Source organism: Falco peregrinus, chromosome 13 (genome assembly GCF_023634155.1).
Source record: "Falco peregrinus isolate bFalPer1 chromosome 13, bFalPer1.pri, whole genome shotgun sequence".
Lineage (NCBI taxonomy): Eukaryota > Metazoa > Chordata > Aves > Falconiformes > Falconidae > Falco > Falco peregrinus.
Window position 1 is genome coordinate 5,659,617 of NC_073733.1, and position 20,570 is coordinate 5,680,186.

The 20,570-nt window shown below is 48.8% G+C and overlaps 2 protein-coding genes across 14 annotated transcripts; one reads left to right on the top strand and one right to left on the bottom strand.

Annotated features, from left to right (window-relative positions):
- The first annotated feature begins 105 nt into the window (after positions 1-105).
- On the top strand, positions 106-8,973 carry RAB39B (RAB39B, member RAS oncogene family). Of its 13 annotated transcripts, none has more exons than XR_008749667.1 (5): positions 106-1,014; positions 5,182-5,402; positions 6,048-6,131; positions 6,266-6,360; positions 6,751-8,973. XR_008749667.1 is itself a non-coding variant. In XM_055817959.1 (4 exons), exons 1-3 carry the CDS (start codon positions 800-802, stop codon positions 6,125-6,127), a joined length of 516 nt encoding a protein of 171 aa, XP_055673934.1. In that variant the 5' UTR covers positions 106-799; the 3' UTR covers positions 6,128-6,131; positions 6,266-8,973. The 13 variants fall into 13 exon arrangements, 4 of the variants coding, with proteins under 4 accessions (XP_055673934.1, XP_055673935.1, XP_055673932.1 ...); XR_008749668.1 differs by having other exon boundaries at positions 7,700-8,973; XM_055817959.1 differs by having other exon boundaries at positions 6,266-8,973.
- A 1,115-nt stretch (positions 8,974-10,088) lies between these two features.
- VBP1 (VHL binding protein 1) lies at positions 10,089-20,564 on the bottom strand. Its single transcript, XM_055817961.1, has 6 exons — positions 20,409-20,564; positions 15,911-16,035; positions 14,757-14,823; positions 14,187-14,285; positions 12,299-12,437; positions 10,089-11,309 (listed from the first exon to the last, which is right to left on the bottom strand). Exons 1-6 carry the CDS (start codon positions 20,499-20,501, stop codon positions 11,239-11,241), a joined length of 594 nt encoding a protein of 197 aa, XP_055673936.1. The 5' UTR covers positions 20,502-20,564; the 3' UTR covers positions 10,089-11,238.
- Positions 20,565-20,570: the final 6 nt, after the last annotated feature.

Consider the following 20,570-nt stretch of genomic DNA (forward strand, 5'->3'; position numbering starts at 1 on the left):
CCCTCAGCCCCGGCTCCCCCTCAGCCACGGGCTTCCCTCAGCCCCGCGTCCCCTCAGCCGCGGGCTCCCCCCGGCCGCCCCCGCCGCCCCGCACGGTCCCGCCCCGCCCCGCCCCCGCACGGCTCCCGCAGCGGCCGCGTTTTGGGGGTGGCGGCTCCTCCCGGCAGTGCGGTAGAGCGCGGCCGCCATTGCATCACGGCGCGCCCCGCGCTCGGCCGCGCCTCCATCCCGCAGCCCGGCCCCGGCCCCAGCTCCGGCCCCGGTCCCGGCACCAGCCCCGGCCCCAGCGGGGGGGCGGCGCGGGTGCAGCCGCAGCGAACGGCCGCCGCGGCGCTGCGCTGCGCTGCGGGGAGAGCGGGCTCCGCGGCACCGGCGGGGGGAGCGACCCCCGGCCGGGCCCCAGCGCCGGCAGGGCTTGAGGCGGCAGCCGGCGCCCTCCCGGCCCCGCGGTCCGCGCAGCACCCCGGCGGCGGGGCCGGGGCCCGGCGGGATGCGCCGACGGTGACGGGCCAGTGGGGGTGACGGGCAGGGGCCTGCGCCGGCCGCCATGGGGCCCGCCTGAGCGGCGCGGCCGCGGCGCAGACAGCCGGGCCGGCCCGCCTGCCTCCCGGCTGCGGGGGCCAGGCCCGGGCCGCCGCCGGCCGCCGAGGCGCCGCGGTCCCGGCCTAGCGCGGGGCCTCCCGGGCGGCGCGCCCCCTGCGGGCGGGCGAGCGGCGCGGCGGCGGCGGCCGCCCCCGGGCCCGCGGGCCGGGCATGGGCGGCGCGGCGGCGGGCGGGCGCTGAGGCGGGCGGCGGCAGCATGGAGGCCATCTGGCTCTACCAGTTCCGCCTGATCGTCATCGGCGACTCCACCGTGGGCAAGTCCTGCCTCATCCGCCGCTTCACCGAGGGGCGCTTCGCCCAGATCTCCGACCCCACGGTGGGCGTGGATTTCTTCTCCAGGCTGGTGGAGATCGAGCCGGGCAAGCGGATCAAGCTGCAGATCTGGGACACGGCCGGGCAGGAGCGGTTCCGGTGAGGACGGCGGCGGGGGCGGGCGGGGCGGCCCTTCCCGCGGGGCCGGGCGCTGCGGGGCTGGGGCCGGCGTCCCCCGGGGGCCGGCCCAGACAAAGCGGAGACAAACTGCCCCTAGTGCTCCCCCCGCTTTTCGTTTTTCGCTTTCTTCTTTTCATGTTTCCTTTTGCTTTCGCCCGGGGGAGCGTAGCGCGGCGCGGGGCCCGTGCCCAGCCCCGATGGCGGCCGTGCCGGGGCCGGGGCCCGCAGGCAGCGCTGGCCCTTGGCCGTGTTTCCAGCGGGGAGCGGGGAGCATCACCGGGCGCCGCTCGGCAGGGAGGGCTCCTGCTCGCCGCTGGTGCCCAGGGGCAGTGGCCGGGCAGCTGGACACGCGTGTTCGGGCTCGCTGCATGCGGTGTGGTGCGCGGGGTGACCCCCTGCGGGTGGTCCCCGGGCGGGGAGGGGCCGGCACAGACCCCCGGCCGTGGCTGTGCGCGGTGCCCGGTGCCTTCTGGAGGTGGCAGGCCGAGCCCAGCCACTGACGGTCTGAGAGGTCAGGCAATAGTAACCAAGGCTCGGTGCGGAAAACGTAGGGCGGCATGGGAGGCCCACGGGAATGTATGGTACAAGCCGCTGGGCCAGGCTGGGCCCCAGCTAAGCAGTGTGCTGGTGGTGTCCCGGGATGCGCTGCTCATTCGGATGGGGTGCGAGCGTATGCGCAGCTCCCGGCCTCCTCTTTGCTTCTGTTTTTCACGCGGCTTTAACTTTTGTCTGCTCTTCCATCCTTCCGCACTTCCCTTGCTCTGCATCTCTGCACAGCTTCACGGAGCTGCCACTTCTGTGCTGCAACGACTGGCCTGAGGAATGTTTTGGTTTCATTCAATACATGAGAACTTGCCTGCCCCTCTCCCCACCTTCCTTCGTATCTGTGGTGTTGGCATCTGGCCCAGCATGTGCAGTAGTCGGTCCTTAGCCAGTGACAGGGTGTTTTTTTCCCAACTACCTTGCAGCCCCTCGGGGTGAGGAGCTGGTGCTTTATTCTGCTGAGAGAGGAGGTGCTTTAGCTTGCAGTTGCATCAGCTTCCAGCTTCGGGTCTCAGGGCTGAGGTCTGTAGAAAACACGCCTGGGTGCCATGCTGTGAAGAGCAAAAGCTGTTGGATGGCTTCAGTGTCCTTTCTTTTACACATTGGGAAGTTTGGGGCCCTGGAGGCTGCTTACCCTTCGCGCTGGTGGTTGACCCGGCATGGCGCTCGGGTTGTAAGCATGATGAGCAGGCGACCTTCAGCACAAGGGCAGGCTGCGCTGCTGCGATGGGCAGCAGCATTCAAAGGCAGGAAGAGTGTAAAGGGCAGGAACAGTGAGTGACATGAAAAACCCACATCGTGCAGCTTTGAAATACCCTTGCCAAAGTGCAGACTTAAATTCCCCGTGTGAAAAGCTAGAGGGAAGTGAGCCAACCCAGGTGCCCTTATGGTGCACTCTGAAGTATGAAATAAATCCGGCAAAAAAATCTGTTTTGTGTTTATCCCTTTCAAATCACTGTTAGCCCGGTGACAAATTGTGCCCCATAAAGACAGCAGCTCCTGGGCTTCTCCTGCAAGCTATTTGTCTTGGCAAAAGGCAAGGTGTAGCTATTACTGGAGTAAGCTGAAGCCTCTCAGACTTGCGGGCACAGGAAAGAAGCACAATGGTGCAGGTGCTCTTCAGAACCCTTAAAACTTCTTTGTCATCCATAGGGAAATTCTTAAGAAGGAAATACATAAGAATGAGCTCCACTTTCTCACAGAGTTCTCTCATTTGAGCATTTCCAGTCTGCTTTGCCTGGTTTTGACAGCCACCCCACAAGGAAGAAACCACTGTAGTTATTTTGAAGACACCTTGTTGACATTCTCTGCTCTGCAGCTGTGCTACATTTCTGTTCTTCCTGACCCCCGTTGTGAGCTTCTTCCCTCTTCATAAATCAGAAGCAATTTCCGTGCAGTCAAGGCTTAAATTACAGCTAAGCGTGTGCCGTTCTGTTTTGCCAGATCAGACCCCAAAACACGCTGCCTGGGGCAGTGTTGAGGCTGCTTTGGAGCTGTAGAAGAGCAGGGTCCAGTTCTTCCAGAATCTGTCAGGTTTTGCCCATCTCTGGTTGCTCAGATACTGTGATTTCCTTGTCTGAAACCCAGTGTTGTGTAATGCTAGCAAAAGCATGTGCAGCCCTCAGTCCCTGGAACTGTGTGCCTCCACCTACAGAAGAAGCTGTTTCCATCCAGCTGCCGGCTCTCCCTCGGCTGGGAGGGAAAGACCCAGCCAAACAGGCACGGACCCTGGGCGCGGGAGTCCCCACCGTGGGTACAGAGCAGGGGTGAGTTCCCTGACAGAGGCAATACCTTTATGTTATAACTTGGTCAGGATAGGTGCGAATCCTCATGCTGCTCTGCATGAGCATGTATGAGCATGGCGGGAGGAGGGTTGGTAGGAGCCCTGGAAGGGAGCTGGGGAGTGCCATGCAGCGTGACGGCAATGTAGCTTGCTTCCTGTGGATCAGTAAGGGAAAAGGTCTGTGGAAAAGGCTTTAAGGAAAGATGCTGAGACCTTCACCTAGTTTTACCTCAAAGCAGTATTCAACTTCGATCCTGTCATGTCTTTCAGAAGTACCTGAGGCATTGTTGATGTTGGCAGGAGCCAGGGCTGATGGCTCGGAACACAAAGGAGAAGCAGAAATGCATGTGACAGTGCGGGGGTAAATTCAGAGCACTGATATCTGTTTGCAGCTGGCTAGGGAGCAAAAGGCAGATCTGATTCCCTCAGTGCCAAATGTGCAGAGCTACTGTTGTCCCTCAGCCAGATAACTGGGAGAGGAGAAATTATCCAAATACAGGCAACTATCTCCGCTCCGGCTTTCTTCAGTTTTGGCTGAGGGTTTTTACCCATCACTGCGTGTCTGTTGATCCAGCAATCCTTGAAAACTCCAGCTCGTCCTTTCTTGGGACAGTTTCACTAGATTAGACACACTACAGGACCACCTAACAACAGTCTTGCATGTCCAAAAAAGGACTCAACCCAAGGTAAAAATGCAGCAGTGCTTCCATGTTCCCAGCAAGTGAAGTTCAGGCCCAAGTGTGAATGCCTCCAGGGACTGAAATTGATCATTGCTTCTGGATTTAAAACGAATCCATGACTGCAGAAACACCCGTTTTATCACTTCTTGGGTTTTCCATACATAGTAGTCTTTGAACTGTAGCTCAGCTCAGCCTCGTGGTCTCAGCTTCACCCCATCATTGCCCTGTGTTAGCCAGTTTCGTGTGCTGCTTCTGGCTGCGCCATTGGAAGAGCTGTGGAAGACGCGCTCCATTTCGCAGCCCGTGGTTCGGGGGTCTTTTTGGTTACTGCTGGGTGTTGTTGGTACTTGGCAGGAGCAAGACCGCCAGTAACGCACGTTCCCCTAGGAAGCTGGTGTATCCTTTTGCTGTTGCTCAGGAGGTCAGACTGGCTGTCCGGTTAGTGTCACTAGCCGTGTCCTGTTACCTCTAATGTCATTTTGAGCAGTTGGTGTAGCGGGAGAGAGTGTACGGGTTGGTGGATGTCCCCGTGCCCAGGCCCTGGGTGTATGGGGGGAGCTACAGCCCCACGGTCTGCCCTCCGAGTCTGTAGCCTCCTTCTTTTATGTGTCTGTCAAAGAGTGGGTATTTGCTTTCCAAGTGAAATCTCTTAATTTGTACGAGTGCTTCTAAACCGATGGGTTAGATGGGGTGTTCAGAGAACTTACGTGGGGTGGGGGACAGGACTCTCTAGATTGACAGCAAAGGGCATACAGAAATCCGTGACAGAAAATAGAGACCAAAAATGGTGGTGGGGGTTTTGAACAGAGCTGTACTAAATCAGTCAGTGGGACAGTTACCCAAGGATGAAATCTTTATGCCAAGGCCAGCTGTCTTTTTTTGAATTACAAGCTCTACAGAGCCCAAGGTAAAAGTGGTAAGGCATTGCCTGAATGGCCTCCTCTGCCCTGTGTTCTGCAGGGCGGACTGGGTGGTGGTAACGTGCTTTCTTAAGCAGAGGTCTGTTCAGAAGGGCTGCGTTTGGCTTAAGAAGAAAATAAATCGGAAGACAAAACCAAACAAAACCCACATGAAACTGGCTCTGCCCTTCTTCCCAAACAACTGTAGCTTATACTGTTCTTGTGGCTGGTTCGTTTCCAGGTCCATCACCAGAGCCTACTACAGGAACTCGGTTGGCGGACTCCTGCTCTTTGACATTACAAACCGCAGGTCCTTCCAGAACGTCCATGAGTGGCTAGAGGAGACCAAGGTGCACGTCCAGCCATACCAGATCGTCTTTGTTTTGGTAGGTCACAAGTGTGACCTTGACACCCAGCGGCAAGTCACCAGGCACGAGGCTGAGAAACTGGCTGCTGCATATGGTATGAAGTACATTGAGACCTCAGCTCGGGATGCCATTAACGTGGAGAAGGCCTTCACTGATCTGACTCGAGATATATATGAGCTTGTTAAAAGAGGGGAAATTTCAATCCAGGAGGGATGGGAAGGGGTAAAGAGCGGGTTTGTCCCAAATGTAGTGCACTCTTCAGAGGAAGTGGTGAAATCAGATAGGCGATGCTTGTGCTGAGCTCTTCTAGTGAGGCAGGTGATGAACTCTACTAACCAAATGTACTTTACTAAGTGAACTCAGTGTGACAGAAGGGAGAGCAATACTCCTGTTGTGAACAGCCTCCCCTGTTGTTTTGGACACCAGAACAGACCCTGGAAAGAAATGTTCTGTTCCAAATAACCTTTCAGAACTGGGGGGCTACAAACCTAAAGGAGAGTGAGTGAGGGTGCATGTAGATGTTGTAAGGAGAGAGGAATCAGAAATGAGGGGCTGCAGGAGACAGGAGAGAGTATACAGAGAGCTGAACAGGCTGGCACATGCCAGGGCACTGTGCGTGTTCTCTTTTAAGTAAATCCATAGCTCCATGCTGGGTATTGAAGCTGCAGTATGGATACTTCAGTAGTGTGACAAATGGGCAGACAGAGAGAAAGAAAGAGGACGTCTTTCTTTGTGTCAGCTGTTTTTTTCCAGGAAGGTGTAAAGGCAGCACAGATACCGTTTCCTCATGAGGCCAACTCCACAGGAAAAGTTTACTGACATGGTATGCACACTTCTGAATTTTCTTTCTTATATTCTTGAACCTAGTTCGATAGCAAAGAATATTCTGTGGAATTTAAAGAGGAAAACAGCAGTTCTTTGATTGGTAATTAAAACTTAAATTATTCCCCTCCCCAGTAGTGCTTTCCTTGCTGCGCTGAACTGGGATTCTAAGTGGCAACTCCTGCTCCAGTACTAATTATTCGGTGCATTTTTGCGCATTTACTGCCTAGGTGAGTACCTTGAAAGTACCCTGAGTTCAGGGCTTTCCAACAGAATTCAGTGATCAAGAGCGTAGAGAGAACCATGTCCTCATCTTTTACACCTCAAAGGCTGGGGTGTTGCAGCCAGGTGGGACACACCACCACCTCTGTCCTGCTGACAGCACTGTGCTGACCTTTTGGGTGTCTTACCAGCCAGGGCACGAGGAGGAATGGAAGGGAGGGGCGGGGGGAAAAACCCCAACAGAATAAAAAAAAACTTGAAAAGCTTAACTCAGGTGCATCAGACATCCTAAAAGGTGAGATTTGCTTTTAAGTAAGTTACATAGCATGGAAAGCAACAGCTTCCATCAGTACTTTCTGCTGTTAAAGCGTCATTTTCTTTCTTGGCATCTGTGGAAGGAGAGAACTAGCGCTGGGGAGAAGGAGCACACAAAAGGAGTGTCTGGGCAGGTGGAAAGGAAAGCCACAAGACAAGCTCAAGAGTAAATTTGTTTTCCACCACGTTTTAATTTGACAAAAGAGGTTCCATCTCAGGTTGGTCATCATGGGATGGTAGCCGTGTTACAAAAGCTGTAAGTAGGTGGCCGTTTTGTGGGAAGGCCGTTCACCACTTAGAAGCTTTGCTTCCGCTAAGTTTTAACTGAAGCTTTTGAAGTGCAGCAGGGTAACTGTGCTCCTGTAGCAAACCAGGGAAGTTCAGCCTATTAAAAGCAAACAAACAGAACTATAGTGAATTATTTTTTTTTGTACTCAAGTTGCAAGCTTTATACACCAAACTGCTAATGGGCAGGAGGGAGGGATTAGGGAAAAACCCCAGGAAGCATCTAGTGTTTGATTTCAGGCCTCTAAGTAGAGAAGAGTAAAATATTTGTTACAGCTTTTTAAGCTATGGCATGAGTTCAGACTGTTTCTCCCTTTAAACCTGTTCTCACTGTTTGCAGCACATGGGGCAGGTCTGTATAAAGAAAAAACCCTGTGGTTTACGTATTAAAGCTGTAAAAAACTCCAAACAACAAACCCAACCCAACAGCCAAAACCTTGCAAATGAGTAACGTTTTTATTTTCTGTGTCCTAGGAACATTTTGGGTTCCTGGGCTCTGCAGGGCAGCAGCAGGTGCTGGAAGCAACCTGGAGGAAGGGAGGGGTGGCAATGGTCTGGCGCCTTTCCGTAAGCTTGTCACTGCTAACCCCTGGTTGCTCTTGAGTAGGCTATCACCGTCTCAAAAACCTTGTGCTAAGCCCCGTGAATTCCCAGCAGGTTCAGTTGTGGTTGAGTTGAAAGCCCTGAAGATCAAGAAAAATTTACAAAAAAAAAAAAAAAAAATCCCTTTACAAAATCTCTTTCTAGGTAAGCAAAGCTGGCGAAGATGATGCAGAGAGCGCCACAGGAGCTTGGCTGCCATGGGCTCTCGTGGGCTGACACCAGTGGAGAGCGCAAGGTTTGCTCGCACCAGGTCTGTTAGTTGTGTGTTCCCAAAGGCAAGGACGAACCAGTAGAGAGGGGTCAGTTTCTTCGTTCTCTGAATGGAAAGTCCCTCAGGCAGCTGCTGTGGCTCTCTGGGGTCCCCCTGATCATGAGGTGTGTCTTGGGCTGCCCAGCTGAGGGTAGCAGCTGTCCTTGAGGGCACAACCAGGGTGCTACAGCCACAGCAGTTAAGAGTGGGATCAAACGGCCTTTTAGCAATAGTAAAATTCTCTAATTCTTTGTGCAGGAACCTGGCCAGCAGGGGAAAGATCCCTTTTCATGAGACAACCACTATCTTATTTAATGGGGTTTGGACATTCCCCTTTACTGCTCCCAGAAAGCCTAAATCAGTAAGTGCATTCAGAGTAAATCTTCAGTTTAAAAATACAAGTGTCATAGTTCTAAAAAGGAACAGTATAGAAGAAAATGTATGCAGTCTAACTACTTAGAGGTAATAAATGGTTATATTAAATGATAGAGAAATCATTATCTACATCTTTTTCTAATTCCTTGCATTTTCTAGACAGCTTATTAAAATATAGGAAATGTAGATTCATCTGTACAAAATTTGGAATGTTTTTTCTAAGATAAAGAACTTATAGGATATGTTAAGAATTCTTTTCTAACAACTGGTTTTAATGCTTTGACTTCTAGTGCAAGAGGGACTTAGAGAAATCAGAAGGTGATACCTTTCATGGGATAAAGGTCAGGAGCTCTTTTACTCTAGGACAAAAATTAAAAAAAAAAAAAAAAAAAAAAAAAGGAAAAAGCTAACTTTCTGTGGTCGCTACCACATGTTAAAAACAATCTGCATGTTAGATTGAAATTGCTCAGAACCTGCAGAATAAAAGCATACTATACACTTTCCTTGCTTTCTGTTATGCACTGTTAACGAAATGTGAAAATAATGCTGTATTTAGCTGTCTGTATGTGACTGAAAATATGCTTGTATTTAGCAAAATGGTTACTATGTGATAATGTGAAATTCAAAACTTGTAAAGAAACTTTGGTGGTTTTTTTTTTTTTTTTTTCCTTTCCCCCTCCCCATTCTCTATCAGTAAGCTGTGGACTACCTGTACCACTTCTATACCGCAGCCCTAACTCAAAGTCTTAACGTGGACTGGCTCAACAATAAACAGGCACTCTTGGCAACAGTATCCACTATACATTTTTCTCTGAAGGCCCGTTGCTTGCGTCTTCAGGACCAGCCAACTACTCAGTGCAACTATAGAAGCACTGGCCCTCCTAAAATGAAACAAAAAAGCCCAAAACAAAACCCCAGCTCCCTGCAGCAGCGGCCAAATCCAGCCTTGGTCCTGCCGGGCGGACTTTGGCAGCAGCAGGCAGGACTGGTGTCACAGTGGCTACAGCAGCTTCTGCAAACCCACTTCACAACAAAGGACAGAGCAACGCGGGGTCAGTCACAGAAAAGTTTTTCTTGTCTATGAGCTTTGGGTTTTTTAATCTACTTTGTACCACCACCCCACAACGAGCTTTAGGATGGCCACAGCCACCTCCCACCCCCCTTCCCCCCAGCCAGCTACCTTTGAAACCTGCTGAGCGCTTCCAGCTCTAGTGCTGCCACCCCCGTCGCACCCCCGTCGCGTCGCTGGCAGCTGCACGCAGCACTTGTTTTGCCGGTGCAGAAATGCTTAACTCGTCATTTCATTGTGCGCAACAAAGGCAGGCGCCTGCCGCCCTAGGACCAGCCAGGGGGAGGGGGAGCACGCTTTAGCCTGTTGGGATCTCATTAATCCAAATTGAAGAGAAAATTGCAAGAGAAATCAGGACGCGTTTGCAGCTGCCTTTCCCATCATTGCTGATGCTCTTAAAACAAGAGGGAGAGAAGCAGCCTGCAGCCTGAGCAGCCCCACGCTCAGCCCCGCGTGGCAGCGGGCAGGTACCTGTTCAGTCACGTAACGCTTGAGATGTAAACGCTTCCCTGCTGCAGCCAAAGCACTGGAACAAACGGCATTGCCCGAGCCGAGCCCAGGTACTTACCTGTGAGCAGCAGTTAAGGATTCACCTGGCTTACGGCCATTCCTGCAGCTCACCCTCTTTTACAGCCACAGTGCCGTCACAGCTGTTGCTCGTAGTCACAAGCTGGGATGTGCTGACTCACAATCAAGCCCATATTTGGCAGCTACACTTGTCACTTTGCTGCTTCAACTGAATTTTTTCACCCCCCTGCCCCCAGTTAAAGGAGGGAAACAAGAGATCAACATCAGATTCATGACCTTCTCCCACCAAGAAAGATGCACAAAAACAGCTGTTTGCCACAACTGTTTAGTTTTACTATTTTAATATCATGAAATAAAAGTACAAAAAATTTACAGGTATATTGTTTCTTACATGAAGATTGAACAGTTAACATTTGCATTTATTTCGCAGCGAAACCTGTATTCTCAGTCACAGAATGTGAATATTAGCCACTGACATCACCACTGAGCATTTCATTTTGGAAAGAGACTGCAGAGGTAAAAGGCAACAATCTTGCAAGGCTTGGTAAGAACCAAAAAAATATTCCAACTGTAAACACCAGAAGTCATGCTTCAGTAAGCCATCCTCACCTAATACAGGTTTCACCACCTGGGAGACTGAGAGCATTAAGACATTTTTTGAACTGGACTTCTTGTCTGAGGGATCATAAATAGGGGGGTTCATGATTACAGGCTATCAGCATTTTGGGGTCCTTGATCAATGCATTTGCAAAAATAAGCAACGTGTGCACATGTATGAAAAAGAACGGGCGAGATCGCCTGCGGTCTTGACCCAGGCTTGTGCTGTTTACTCCATTTACCACGCTTCTCTGAAGACAAGTCACAAACTCTTGTATGTAAAGTGCTGAGAGTTCAGTAACAGGCAGTTAACTAACCAATAATTATTAAAAACAAGTTTATCCGAAGTGGATATCCAGGAATGCTTGCAGATTGGTGCTGCCAATTAACTGACTGAAACAAAATCCAAGACTTCACTGTATTTTCTGTTTCCTAGAACATTACAGCTGCATGTCTTCCCAGCCCAAATCGACTTCTGACTTCATCTGCTGTACGCAGAGATGCAAAAGGAAACCCCTGCGTTACCTTAACCCGCTAAAATGTCACACTCCATTTCATACATGCCCCTCTCGACTTTTCAGACAAGTGCTCAGGTAGAAACTTACTTACGACAGACTGGCCTGATCAAAATACTAATGGCCTTTGCTGGACTGTGTGGTGCCTTTTCAAATAATTCATTTCATGAAGCATGCACGAAACTAAATTTTGAGTTTACAAATAAATAAAATGGTGCTCACCATTAGTTTTTATATATTTTACCATCAACTGAAATGCTTAAAGTAACTCAGTCCCTTAAGAATGAACTTTGGGGGTGTTTAAATAAAAAGTATTTGGAAATTGAAACCACATTTAAAATTGGCAAAACTATGCTTTGTTTTTTGAAGGGTCTTGCTTGTTTCTTCTCTTTACATCCCAATTATAAACTCTAGCCATATCTGAGGGTGTGTAATTAAGGAAATAATTCATGCATTCAGCAAAGGGGAGGAAAACAAAAAGAAAGAAAAGGGAAAAAGCAGGGTATACAGCTGGCCACACTTCAATCACTTTACCAGTCAATACAGAAACGATTTAATGAAAGAGCCGACTTCATGTAAAGCCTTAACACACAGGAACACTAATAACTGCAACATTTATACCATTTACTCTAAAACCTCCAAAAGGATATAACAGAGAAAGACACTCTCAGTTTTACTCACAGCCATTCTTTTCTGGTTTCAGTCAACCTGCCCCTATCAGGTGTATTTGCCTATTTCGGGCATCCGTAACTTCCCACAGCACTATGGCAGCTTAAGCATCAACCTGAACAAACAGGTAGTTGTGCTTTCATTTACTAAGCTTAATGCCTCAGTTGACGGCTACGCTCATCATTAAAATAGTTTTTAAGTAGCAAGTGTAAAAGAAAATCCCACACCCCTGGAGGTGGTTCGTGATAATACCCCCCCCCCCCCCCCAAGTTGAGCAACGCCTCAGCTAGCGCCAGGCTTGCTGCAGCACCTTGGGTTGCCTGCAGAACACCGCAATAGTGGCTCAATCGGGTGTGATCAGCAATAGCCTGAAGAACAATATTCATACGCTTTAGAGGGGAAGGAAGAGTCCCCTTTGCTTTGAAATGGTCCCCTGGCGATCAATCCACAGCACCCATCCACACTTCCAACTCGCTCCCAGTCCAGGTGTGCAACCACCGCAGCAGGTTTTGGGGGACCCAGTGACAAACACAAGCTTTGTGACATCTAACACCAACCCTAAGCTCCGCACTGGAAACACAGTATCCCCTTCTGCTGCTGGGAAAGGTCAGGTTCCTGGAGTGCTACAGAATTTTAAGGGCAGCTAGCCTCAGATAAACGCAACTCCGGAAATGGGTTATTAGCTGTATGTTACCTTTGGTACACACCCCTTCACCCACAGATTAAAAAAAAAAGGATACTGACTTCTGTAGTGGTGAACTGATCTCTAAGAAAATCCAGGTCTTCCTCTAGAAGATCAAGGTTTCTTGTGGCTGTTGACAAATTCTTCTCTAACAGAGCCTGAGCTTCATCAATATCGTATTCAAGCATCACATTGGCCTAAGAAAAAGAAAGATCGATAAACACTTTTACTCTTGCATTGTAAGGAATAAGCCGTAGCAGGCTCATTTCGGGCTGTTGTTTATAACTTATCACATTAACAAAAGGCTGTCCTGACAGGCCAAGACAACGAGACTGAAGACAAGCAACACCAGCATCCACCTGAGGCCCCCACCACCTCAGTAACCGAGTAATAAACCCCCCTAGTGACTTAAGCTCTCTTCCTATAGCTAAGCAATATGGGATTTCTCTCCCCATGTACTGCATTTAGCCTGTCAGGTATCAGTATCTCCAACATATTGGAAAAGCGAGAAACTTCACTTTTCTTAGCAGCACCTTTCAAGTGCCACACAACTCTAGAAACAATTTTTATTGTGTTCAAGATTAACCTTAGGATCTCTGTGTGGAACACTGGCACACAGCCTAATAGCATTGGTCATTAGCAAGAAGTTTTACAGGTATTTAAAGATACACCGAGTACAAAAGCCCTACCCTATATCATGGTGGTTTTTTAATCTACAACTCTTTATTTCAGTAAGAAGCTACCACATGAAGAGATAAAAAGAGCAGTATCGAGTGAAGATGCCCCAGTGAAGCTCTGTGCCACTCAAGAACTGTGCAGTGAGCAGAGCCACAGCCACATACCACTAACTAGACAGGCTCCCAGGAGCACTAAACAGAGCTGCAAGAGAGAGAAGCCATTCTTCTTTTAAAATAGCTAGAAGACATAGTTTCCCCAATAATAATAATATGCACAGCCCCACATGCAGACTGTAAGCAACAAGGAGGATAAAGGCAGAAGGCCAAGAACACCTACATATAATAAACCGCTCATGGCATTTCGTTATAGCTTTTCTGTATAAACCAGCAATAGGATGAACTTCCTGTGTTACAAAATAAACCTGGGATGCTCCATGAAAGTCACCGGTTGTGAATTCTGAAGACAGTCTCCTACAAGCCACAGGTATCGGACAAATCTTTTTAGGATAGGAAAGAAGTGGGAGAGGTTGGGAGTCGCTGCCCAGTGAGTTCGGATGCTGCACATGTCAACAATGTTTCTGTCCTAGCCAAGCAGTTTTGTTTGGCAGCCAACCCAGGGATCTGGGAACATCCCGGATTTAGAAGTCTCACAATAAACATTAGCAGGTGATCTCCACATATAAGGAAGCTTCTGATACAAAGTATCTCAACCTAATACTGCTTAAGGACTTCGGGATCTGTGTTTTGAGCTCAGATCCCACCAGTCTAGCACAAATTCCACTCTAAATGCTGGCAGGTACCTGTGAGTAACAGAAATCCCATCTTTCCCTAAAAACGTGCATGAAAAGGGAAAGCAAGATGCTAAATACAAATAACAGAGAAGATGGGAAGCTACTTGCCAAACTAAGTTATTTTGCTGGGCCCACTCCTATCCCAGGCAACGCTGGATGGTAATTTGAATGACAGAGCGATAGAAGTGATAAAGAAAACATTCATGAAAATGCTTTTTGGAAAGAACGATCCAGCAAAATCACAGTTTCCTGAAGTCTTACTGTTCAGGCACCAAATAAAACTGAACGTGAAGCCTTCACCAGCGCATTGAAATTGTCTCGCTAGATTTGCCCTGCTGACAGGGCACGGCTCTGCTATGCACACATGAACAGTTATGCCCATAGCCACAAGTACAGATGAGACAGCAACGAACACTGTCTTTTATAAGCCTTTTTAAAGTTAGTTAAACAGTTTCAGAGAAAGTTCCATTTTACTTACCCCCAACCACAAACAAACTTTATCTGTAGGAGGAACTGAAGCTTTGCAGTAGAGATTATCTGCCAATAAAAATCTGGTTTCCATTGGATTTGTGGAATCCTTAAGACAAATGATAAAACTTAAAATTGCTATTTTCACTGGAAACTTCTGTCAAAGACACAAAACTTACAGTACAGAGCACACTTTTCTGCTTTTTGCCATCAATACCTTATTAACTTTGGTGGAACTCTATGTAATTTTACTTCAACATTAAAGTTAGAGCTCCAAGAATAACGCATTTTAAAAAGATATATATATATATATACACACAATGCAGAAATCTCCATAAAGAATACAGGTGAGGTCAAAGCTTAGCTGCAATCTACACGCTATTAAAAGTGAAGTTTGCATTCCAAACATTAATGTTTTTTGAACTAGCTTTCAAAAAGTACTACATACCTTTAAAAACAATTCTGTTATTTATAAAGGCATATTAAGTGTGCTCTCCAAAACATTTCTTGCAATGTGTTCTGTTAGGGTGGAAAGGTAGTTAGCTTTTCTTATACTCATTAGATATTCAAAATAGTTTACCTTTTTCTTCTGCATGTGTTTTAAAATTTCTAATGTCTGTTTAATTTCAGGAATCTGACTTTTTAGCCTGTGAATTAACAACAGTCATAATTTATTATTTTACAGAGACACAAAGTTTCCTAAACAAGTGATCAGTTTTATTATACAATCCAACCTCCATTTTAAAACTTGAAATGCTTAACATCTTTCCAGGCTTACAAATGCAGATTTGAAAGATATGGCATATAAAGGCACCTCAGCTACAGCTTCACCTGCCTCTTCCCATTCTGTGGCTCACTGGGTTTCTGAAGCGCAGCAATACACACAGCTTTCAAACTGGAACAAACACATACTCACGGTAACAGACAGCTGTTTGCTAAAACAGTCTATTTTTGCCTATTTCTGATCTCCCTGGAGGAGAGGGAAACCTCAGTAGAAATACAGATAAAAACCACTGTAGGTCAAACAAAACAAGTGTGTTTCTTCTGAGGTCCACAAACTATTCTGACCAACAGTTTAGCACTACGAGACTTGACACTGTTAAAACACAAGCTCTCTCCAGAGTCCAGGGCACCCCTTCTCCTTGACAGCCTAGCACAGACGCTGGGGTCCCCAGGCCCTCCCATAGCGAGGACGCTGAGGTCCCCAGGCCCTTCCAGGCCACCCTCCCCTGCAGCCAGCAGGTTCAGACAGCAGCGGCTGCCAAAGCGGCCTCCAGACAGAAACTGCGAGGACTATTTGTCCATGAAAGAAGTTTAATCTAAATAAAACATTACTTGAAGCTTTGAAAATTTTGCTTCTTGCCTAGCTTCACATCAGGACTGAAGCCACTGAAGACAGATGAGATTACTAAACCCAAAGTTACAGGCTTGATACAGTAATCTTTTGACAAAAAAAGTATTTATACTAGGCTAACAAAATTAAGAGACTATCGCAGTAGGTTTTGGCCTTTAAAGGCTAAGGACCAATTCAGCAATATTGTAAATCCTTTTGCATGTAATTCTCAGGAAGAGGAAAGAAAAAAACCCTGGGCTTTCCTGAAAGCACCGCAAATACTAGGTCTCCTAAATTCCACTTTTTACTTCTTGGGATATGAAAAAAACCACTAGACTTACATTTTTAAAAAAATAGAACTGTGCTAAACATTTCCCAATTCTGCAAAAATTATGACTTACCTCCTTTTCTTTTGAGCAAGATTAAGTTCCAAAAATTTATACTTCTGATACTGCTCATCCAACTTCTTAAGAACTACATCTGCTGTCTCATTTCCAGGCTGTTTCATAAAAGAATCTACATCTTCCTTTAAGGGGAGAAAGAAACCCTCAGTGTTAGAAGAGTTTTACACAAATCCTAGATACAGACATGCTATCATCCCACTGCAGCTGCTAAGTCTAGAGGGGTTTCTACATGAAACAAACTGTGTTTTTTCTGTAGTGAAGCACAAAATCGTTTTGTTTCCTTTCTTACTTAGCCACCTTTTCACTTCCCCCTCCCCCCTTTTTGGGGTAGGAAACTACAGAATAGGTGCAAGGATTATTTCATAACCATATCTACTAGCACCTTGTTAGTGGCACTTTCAGCCCTGGCCATTGTCAAGTAACACCAAACGGGGATGGATTTCCTCAGACCATGGCTAAACCTTGCTTCCCTACCTGTAAAGCAGGGATAATGCTTCCCTGTGGCTAACCACGTTGCAAACTATTTCACATAAGAGCGATGAAGGAAAAGAATCATGGCCTGATCAAGCATGGTGTAGCAGAGAAAGAGGCAAAGGGAGGGGGGGAAACGGCAGTGTCTGCTCAGGCAGGCTTTATGGTAGTAAACAGCTTCTCTTCCAAAGCTCCTTCTAGAGTCAGCAGGAAGCCAAAGAAACCTCTAGAAAACAATTCCAGCCAGTCCCACCATCGACTGGAAAAGTAGCTGGAGAAGACAGGCCTGAGCAGGCAAGGATGCTGACCTCCGCAAGTGCCTCTGGCAAACTCCCAGGAAGCAGTTCATCTGCCTGGGGGCAATGTTCTCAGCCTCCTGAAAGGCACGTGGGGCCAGAGATCAACCACACGGTTCTGTCCTTGACAGCATTTACCTACGCATAATTCAAAAAGGGCCACACTTGTCCGCTGCGGTAATTCTGTCCTTATTTGTCTATATAGCTCTGTAAAATCTGATGGAAGTCTACTATAGGCCTCTTCAGCCTCTCCTTTTCAACCAGGCGTTTCCGTTCCATAGCTTCACGTCAGAAAAAGACTCTGATACGTTACTAAAGTAACATCAGACATACAGCTGGTTCCCCTCATTACGACTCCTAAGTTCCCTTGGCTAAAGAAACTTACCATGAAATTACTGAACCTGGTAAGAAGTCACCCACCTTCCTTATCATTAAGGAAGTCTGCAGCAGAAATACGGACTCGACAACAGACTTCAGCAGGCAGCAAGACCTAGGTGGTACAACAGAACTCGAGAACACGTCAGACTAACTAGCCTGAGGAATGCCTTAAGCTACCTCCCAACAACAGAATGAGCAGCATTCCTGCCTCCTGATGAAGCCCCTGGAGAAGCTCTAAGCAAAAAACCCAAGGATTAGATTCGGGCAATTGTTGTAGAAGTGAGGCCTGAGGATGTTCTGAAATGAAACTCCCTCTTGTGGAAGCTGTTCTGCTCACGTAAATCACCCAAGACAGAAAGAAAAAGCAGGTGGGCAACAACTCACCCCACGCACTGCCCAGCACCCCACCTCTTCCTCAGATAACGTCTGCTTGTACAGAGAGACAAGACAGAACCCAAGCCCCTCCTGAAACAAAGATGCTGAGAAGTGAACCCAGGCCCTCTGTATACTGGTGATCTCCTACCACTACATAGTGCCCCAGGCGGGCTCAGATTTACCACCCAGGTTTTCCAACTGCAACTTCCAAGCCCCGCTGGGTGGGCTTTTGGCTTGCCTTACCCAACTGCAAGGCTGGGACACGGTCACTGTTCTCAGCTCGAACCGAACAGCTCCGAAGCAGAGCTGGGTGTCAATGCCATTAGGACCCATGCTTCATGGTGTGTCACACCACACCTCACCTGCAGAATGACCTTATGGGCTCTGCAAGGACCTGCCCAAACTCATCTTTATCTTTTCAGGAAGAAAATTCACTGGCAAAACACCATTGTTGCATACCGTAAAGGTAACACAGTCTGCAAACTTCAAGCAAAGCCAGAGGAACACTCTGTAGAAGCCCTGAAATACAGCAGAATAGCACATTTTCATGTGGCCTGATGTTTATCTTCTGAGTGATGATCCAAAAAAAGAGCTGCAGCCACTCACTCTGCTTCTGCAGAGAGCTATCATCACCTATGGGCACATGCAGAGAACAAGACAAAAGGGACAGATTTGCATTCCCTGTTCTCCCACTCCCACACATGCCAAGGAAGGCAGAATAAGGAAGGCATTTTATCTGGAAACATGTGGACAATGGCTCAAAAGAAAACAGAGTTGGAAGTATTATTTGGAGTGGGTTTTAAACTCCAGTAAAAGCCCGAGTTAGTGCTTAATGTCACTTACAATCTGGAGAGGTACAAGAAGCTACAGAGCAATGCCTAAGAAAAGGTATCTGCCATAAAGTGTTTGAAAAGCCTCTACTGAATCAAGACACTCAAAGAAAACATCTTTGAAAATAAGTTTCACTGAAAGACTGCCCCACGTAGCATGGGGAGGAGGTGGGGAGTGTGGTGTCTCAAGCAAGTGATCAGCAAGTCTTTATCATCACGACAGTACACAATGTTTTTGAAACAGAGACCTATTTTCTGAAGAAAATACCTGTAGTGAAAACAACTCTCTAGACACTAGTAATTTCACTTTATGGAGCAGAATACCATTAAAATCAGCATATGCTGATTTTGAATAAAAGAGGTCTATTTTAACATCTACATCCAAGTACTCCAAGATCCATCATCAAGGATCTCTTATGAAGAGACATGTGTATTTGATTAGAGCACCTCAAAACCGAGAGCTAGGGTTTTAGCAATGGGGTTTAGATCCAGACACCAGATTACAAAGAACTGAACAGAGGCACAGAACGAGAACAGAACTCGCCCAGGTCGCACGGTACAGCATATGAGATACTTCAGACACAAGTGTCAGAAGGGAACAAGGTGGAACTGAACATGAGGGATGTGACAAATAACCAGCCTCAACAAACACTGTGAGGGTATCTCCTGCTCCCTGCCAGGGTGGTCACCTCCACTGTGGAGTCAGCACAGTACCACAGGTTCTCCTCTATCATGACGATCATGAAGTCTTGCAGGGCAGCTGAAGTCATGGCCCTTTCCTTTCGCTTGCATCTACATTAGTCTCCCATAAGGAGGTGGAAAGAAGGCAGCTGCCAGTAGCAACAGCTTTAATCCCAATAAGATTTGCCAGACCACAATAATTGTTAGAGAATATAAAGAAAAGCAGGACCTGGATGCACTGAAAACAAGTGTGCTGTACCCCTTTGTTCAGGGCCTATGCCCTAGTAAGACACAGGTAATACAAGCACTGCACTACACCTAGACATCCCAAAATGCAAGTCAAATCCATTTATTTCTATAAAAGCAACCACACCTAATCGGTCCAAGTAGCTCTGGTAAAGATAACAAGACAGATCTGAGAAATACAGATCTTCAAAGTCCAAGAAAATCCCAGTAATAAAGCAGTACAATAAAGAGCATTCAGGGCAGATATCTGCTGTTTCAAGATGACACCGAGGCAGGCAGGTATAGCCAGTTGGATCGATACATATTGATCAAACAACATAAAGTAGCAATCAAGGCAAGCTAGCTTATAGCAGAAAGCGAACAACAGATAATTTCAACATCATGTCATTCTGTAAGTCGATGAATTCTTCTTTTCAACCAGTCAACAGAATTATTAGATGCCTGGTAAATGACCTTTTTAAAGTCAGATAAAGACGTTCTGCCTGTTTCCCAAAGGACACACATCTGTTGGTTTTTGAGGAGTCAGGAAACCTGGCTGGACACCGCGGTGGCTTCCGAAGAGCGATGCCGCTCAGCAGTCAAGAACAAGCCGACGCGAGGAAGGCGCAGGGAAGGGCGCCAGGAGCGCGGGACGGCGCTGCCCGAGGTGATGCAGGCAGGCACCGGGAGGAGCCGTGGCTCGGCCCGAGGTGACCCAGGCAGGCACCGGGAGGAGCCGTGGCTCGGCAGGGTGACGGGGGCTCACTCGCCACACGCTCCTCGCTGGTGTGCGAGCTGGCCAGGGAAATAGCACGGTAACGCTTCAAAGGGGGATTTGAGCTCACTGTAAAGTGCCTTAATCCTTAATAACGCCAAGGCAGACTCTATACAAAGCGGATCCACCCCATGGAATCCCTCAGGGCCGAGGCACCGCCCGCCCCCGGCGCTGAGGCGCTCGCCCGGTTCGGAGGGGAGCGCGGCAGAACGGGCCGGGCCCGCGGGGCAGCCGGGGGGAGCGGCGGGGCGGCCCGGGCTGGCAGCTCCCACTCGGCCCCGCAGCGGGACGAGCCGTGAGGGGCAGCCCCGCCGGTCGCGCTCCCTCAGGCGCCGCCCGCTCGCCAGGCCGCGGCCCCGCCGCAGGTACCGCCTCGCAGGGGCCGGGCCCGGCCGCCGGAACGCGGCCCTCATCTCCCCCCTCCCCCCGCCAACCCACCGCCGGGGCGCGGAGCCGCCGCTTACCACGAAGACCGCCTCGGGGATGCCGAGGGGGCCGCGCTTCTCGCCCGCCGCCGCCTCGCCGCACCCCGTCTCGCCGCTGGTGGCCGCCGCCATCTTGGGGAACCGATGGTGCGCGCGCGGCCTTCGCCGGGACGCCGCAGCGATACGTCATCACGCCAGCGC

What these genes read in the sequence shown, in the direction of transcription:
- RAB39B (XM_055817956.1), top strand. Translation starts at nt 800, where the DNA reads ATGGAGGCCATCTGGCTCTACCAGTTCCGCCTGATCGTCATCGGCGAC. An exon ending in GCCGGGCAGGAGCGGTTCCG is followed by an intron (nt 1,015 to 5,181) that starts GTGAGGACGGCG and finishes GTTCGTTTCCAG; the next exon opens with GTCCATCACCAGAGCCTACT.
- VBP1 (XM_055817961.1), bottom strand. Translation starts at nt 20,501, where the DNA reads ATGGCGGCGGCCACCAGCGGCGAGACGGGGTGCGGCGAGGCGGCGGCG. An exon ending in AACACATGCAGAAGAAAAAG is followed by an intron (nt 14,286 to 14,756) that starts GTAAACTATTTT and finishes ATTTGTCTTAAG; the next exon opens with GATTCCACAAATCCAATGGA. An exon ending in GTTCACCACTACAGAAGTCA is followed by an intron (nt 11,310 to 12,298) that starts GTATCCTTTTTT and finishes ACACACCCTCAG; the next exon opens with ATATGGCTAGAGTTTATAAT.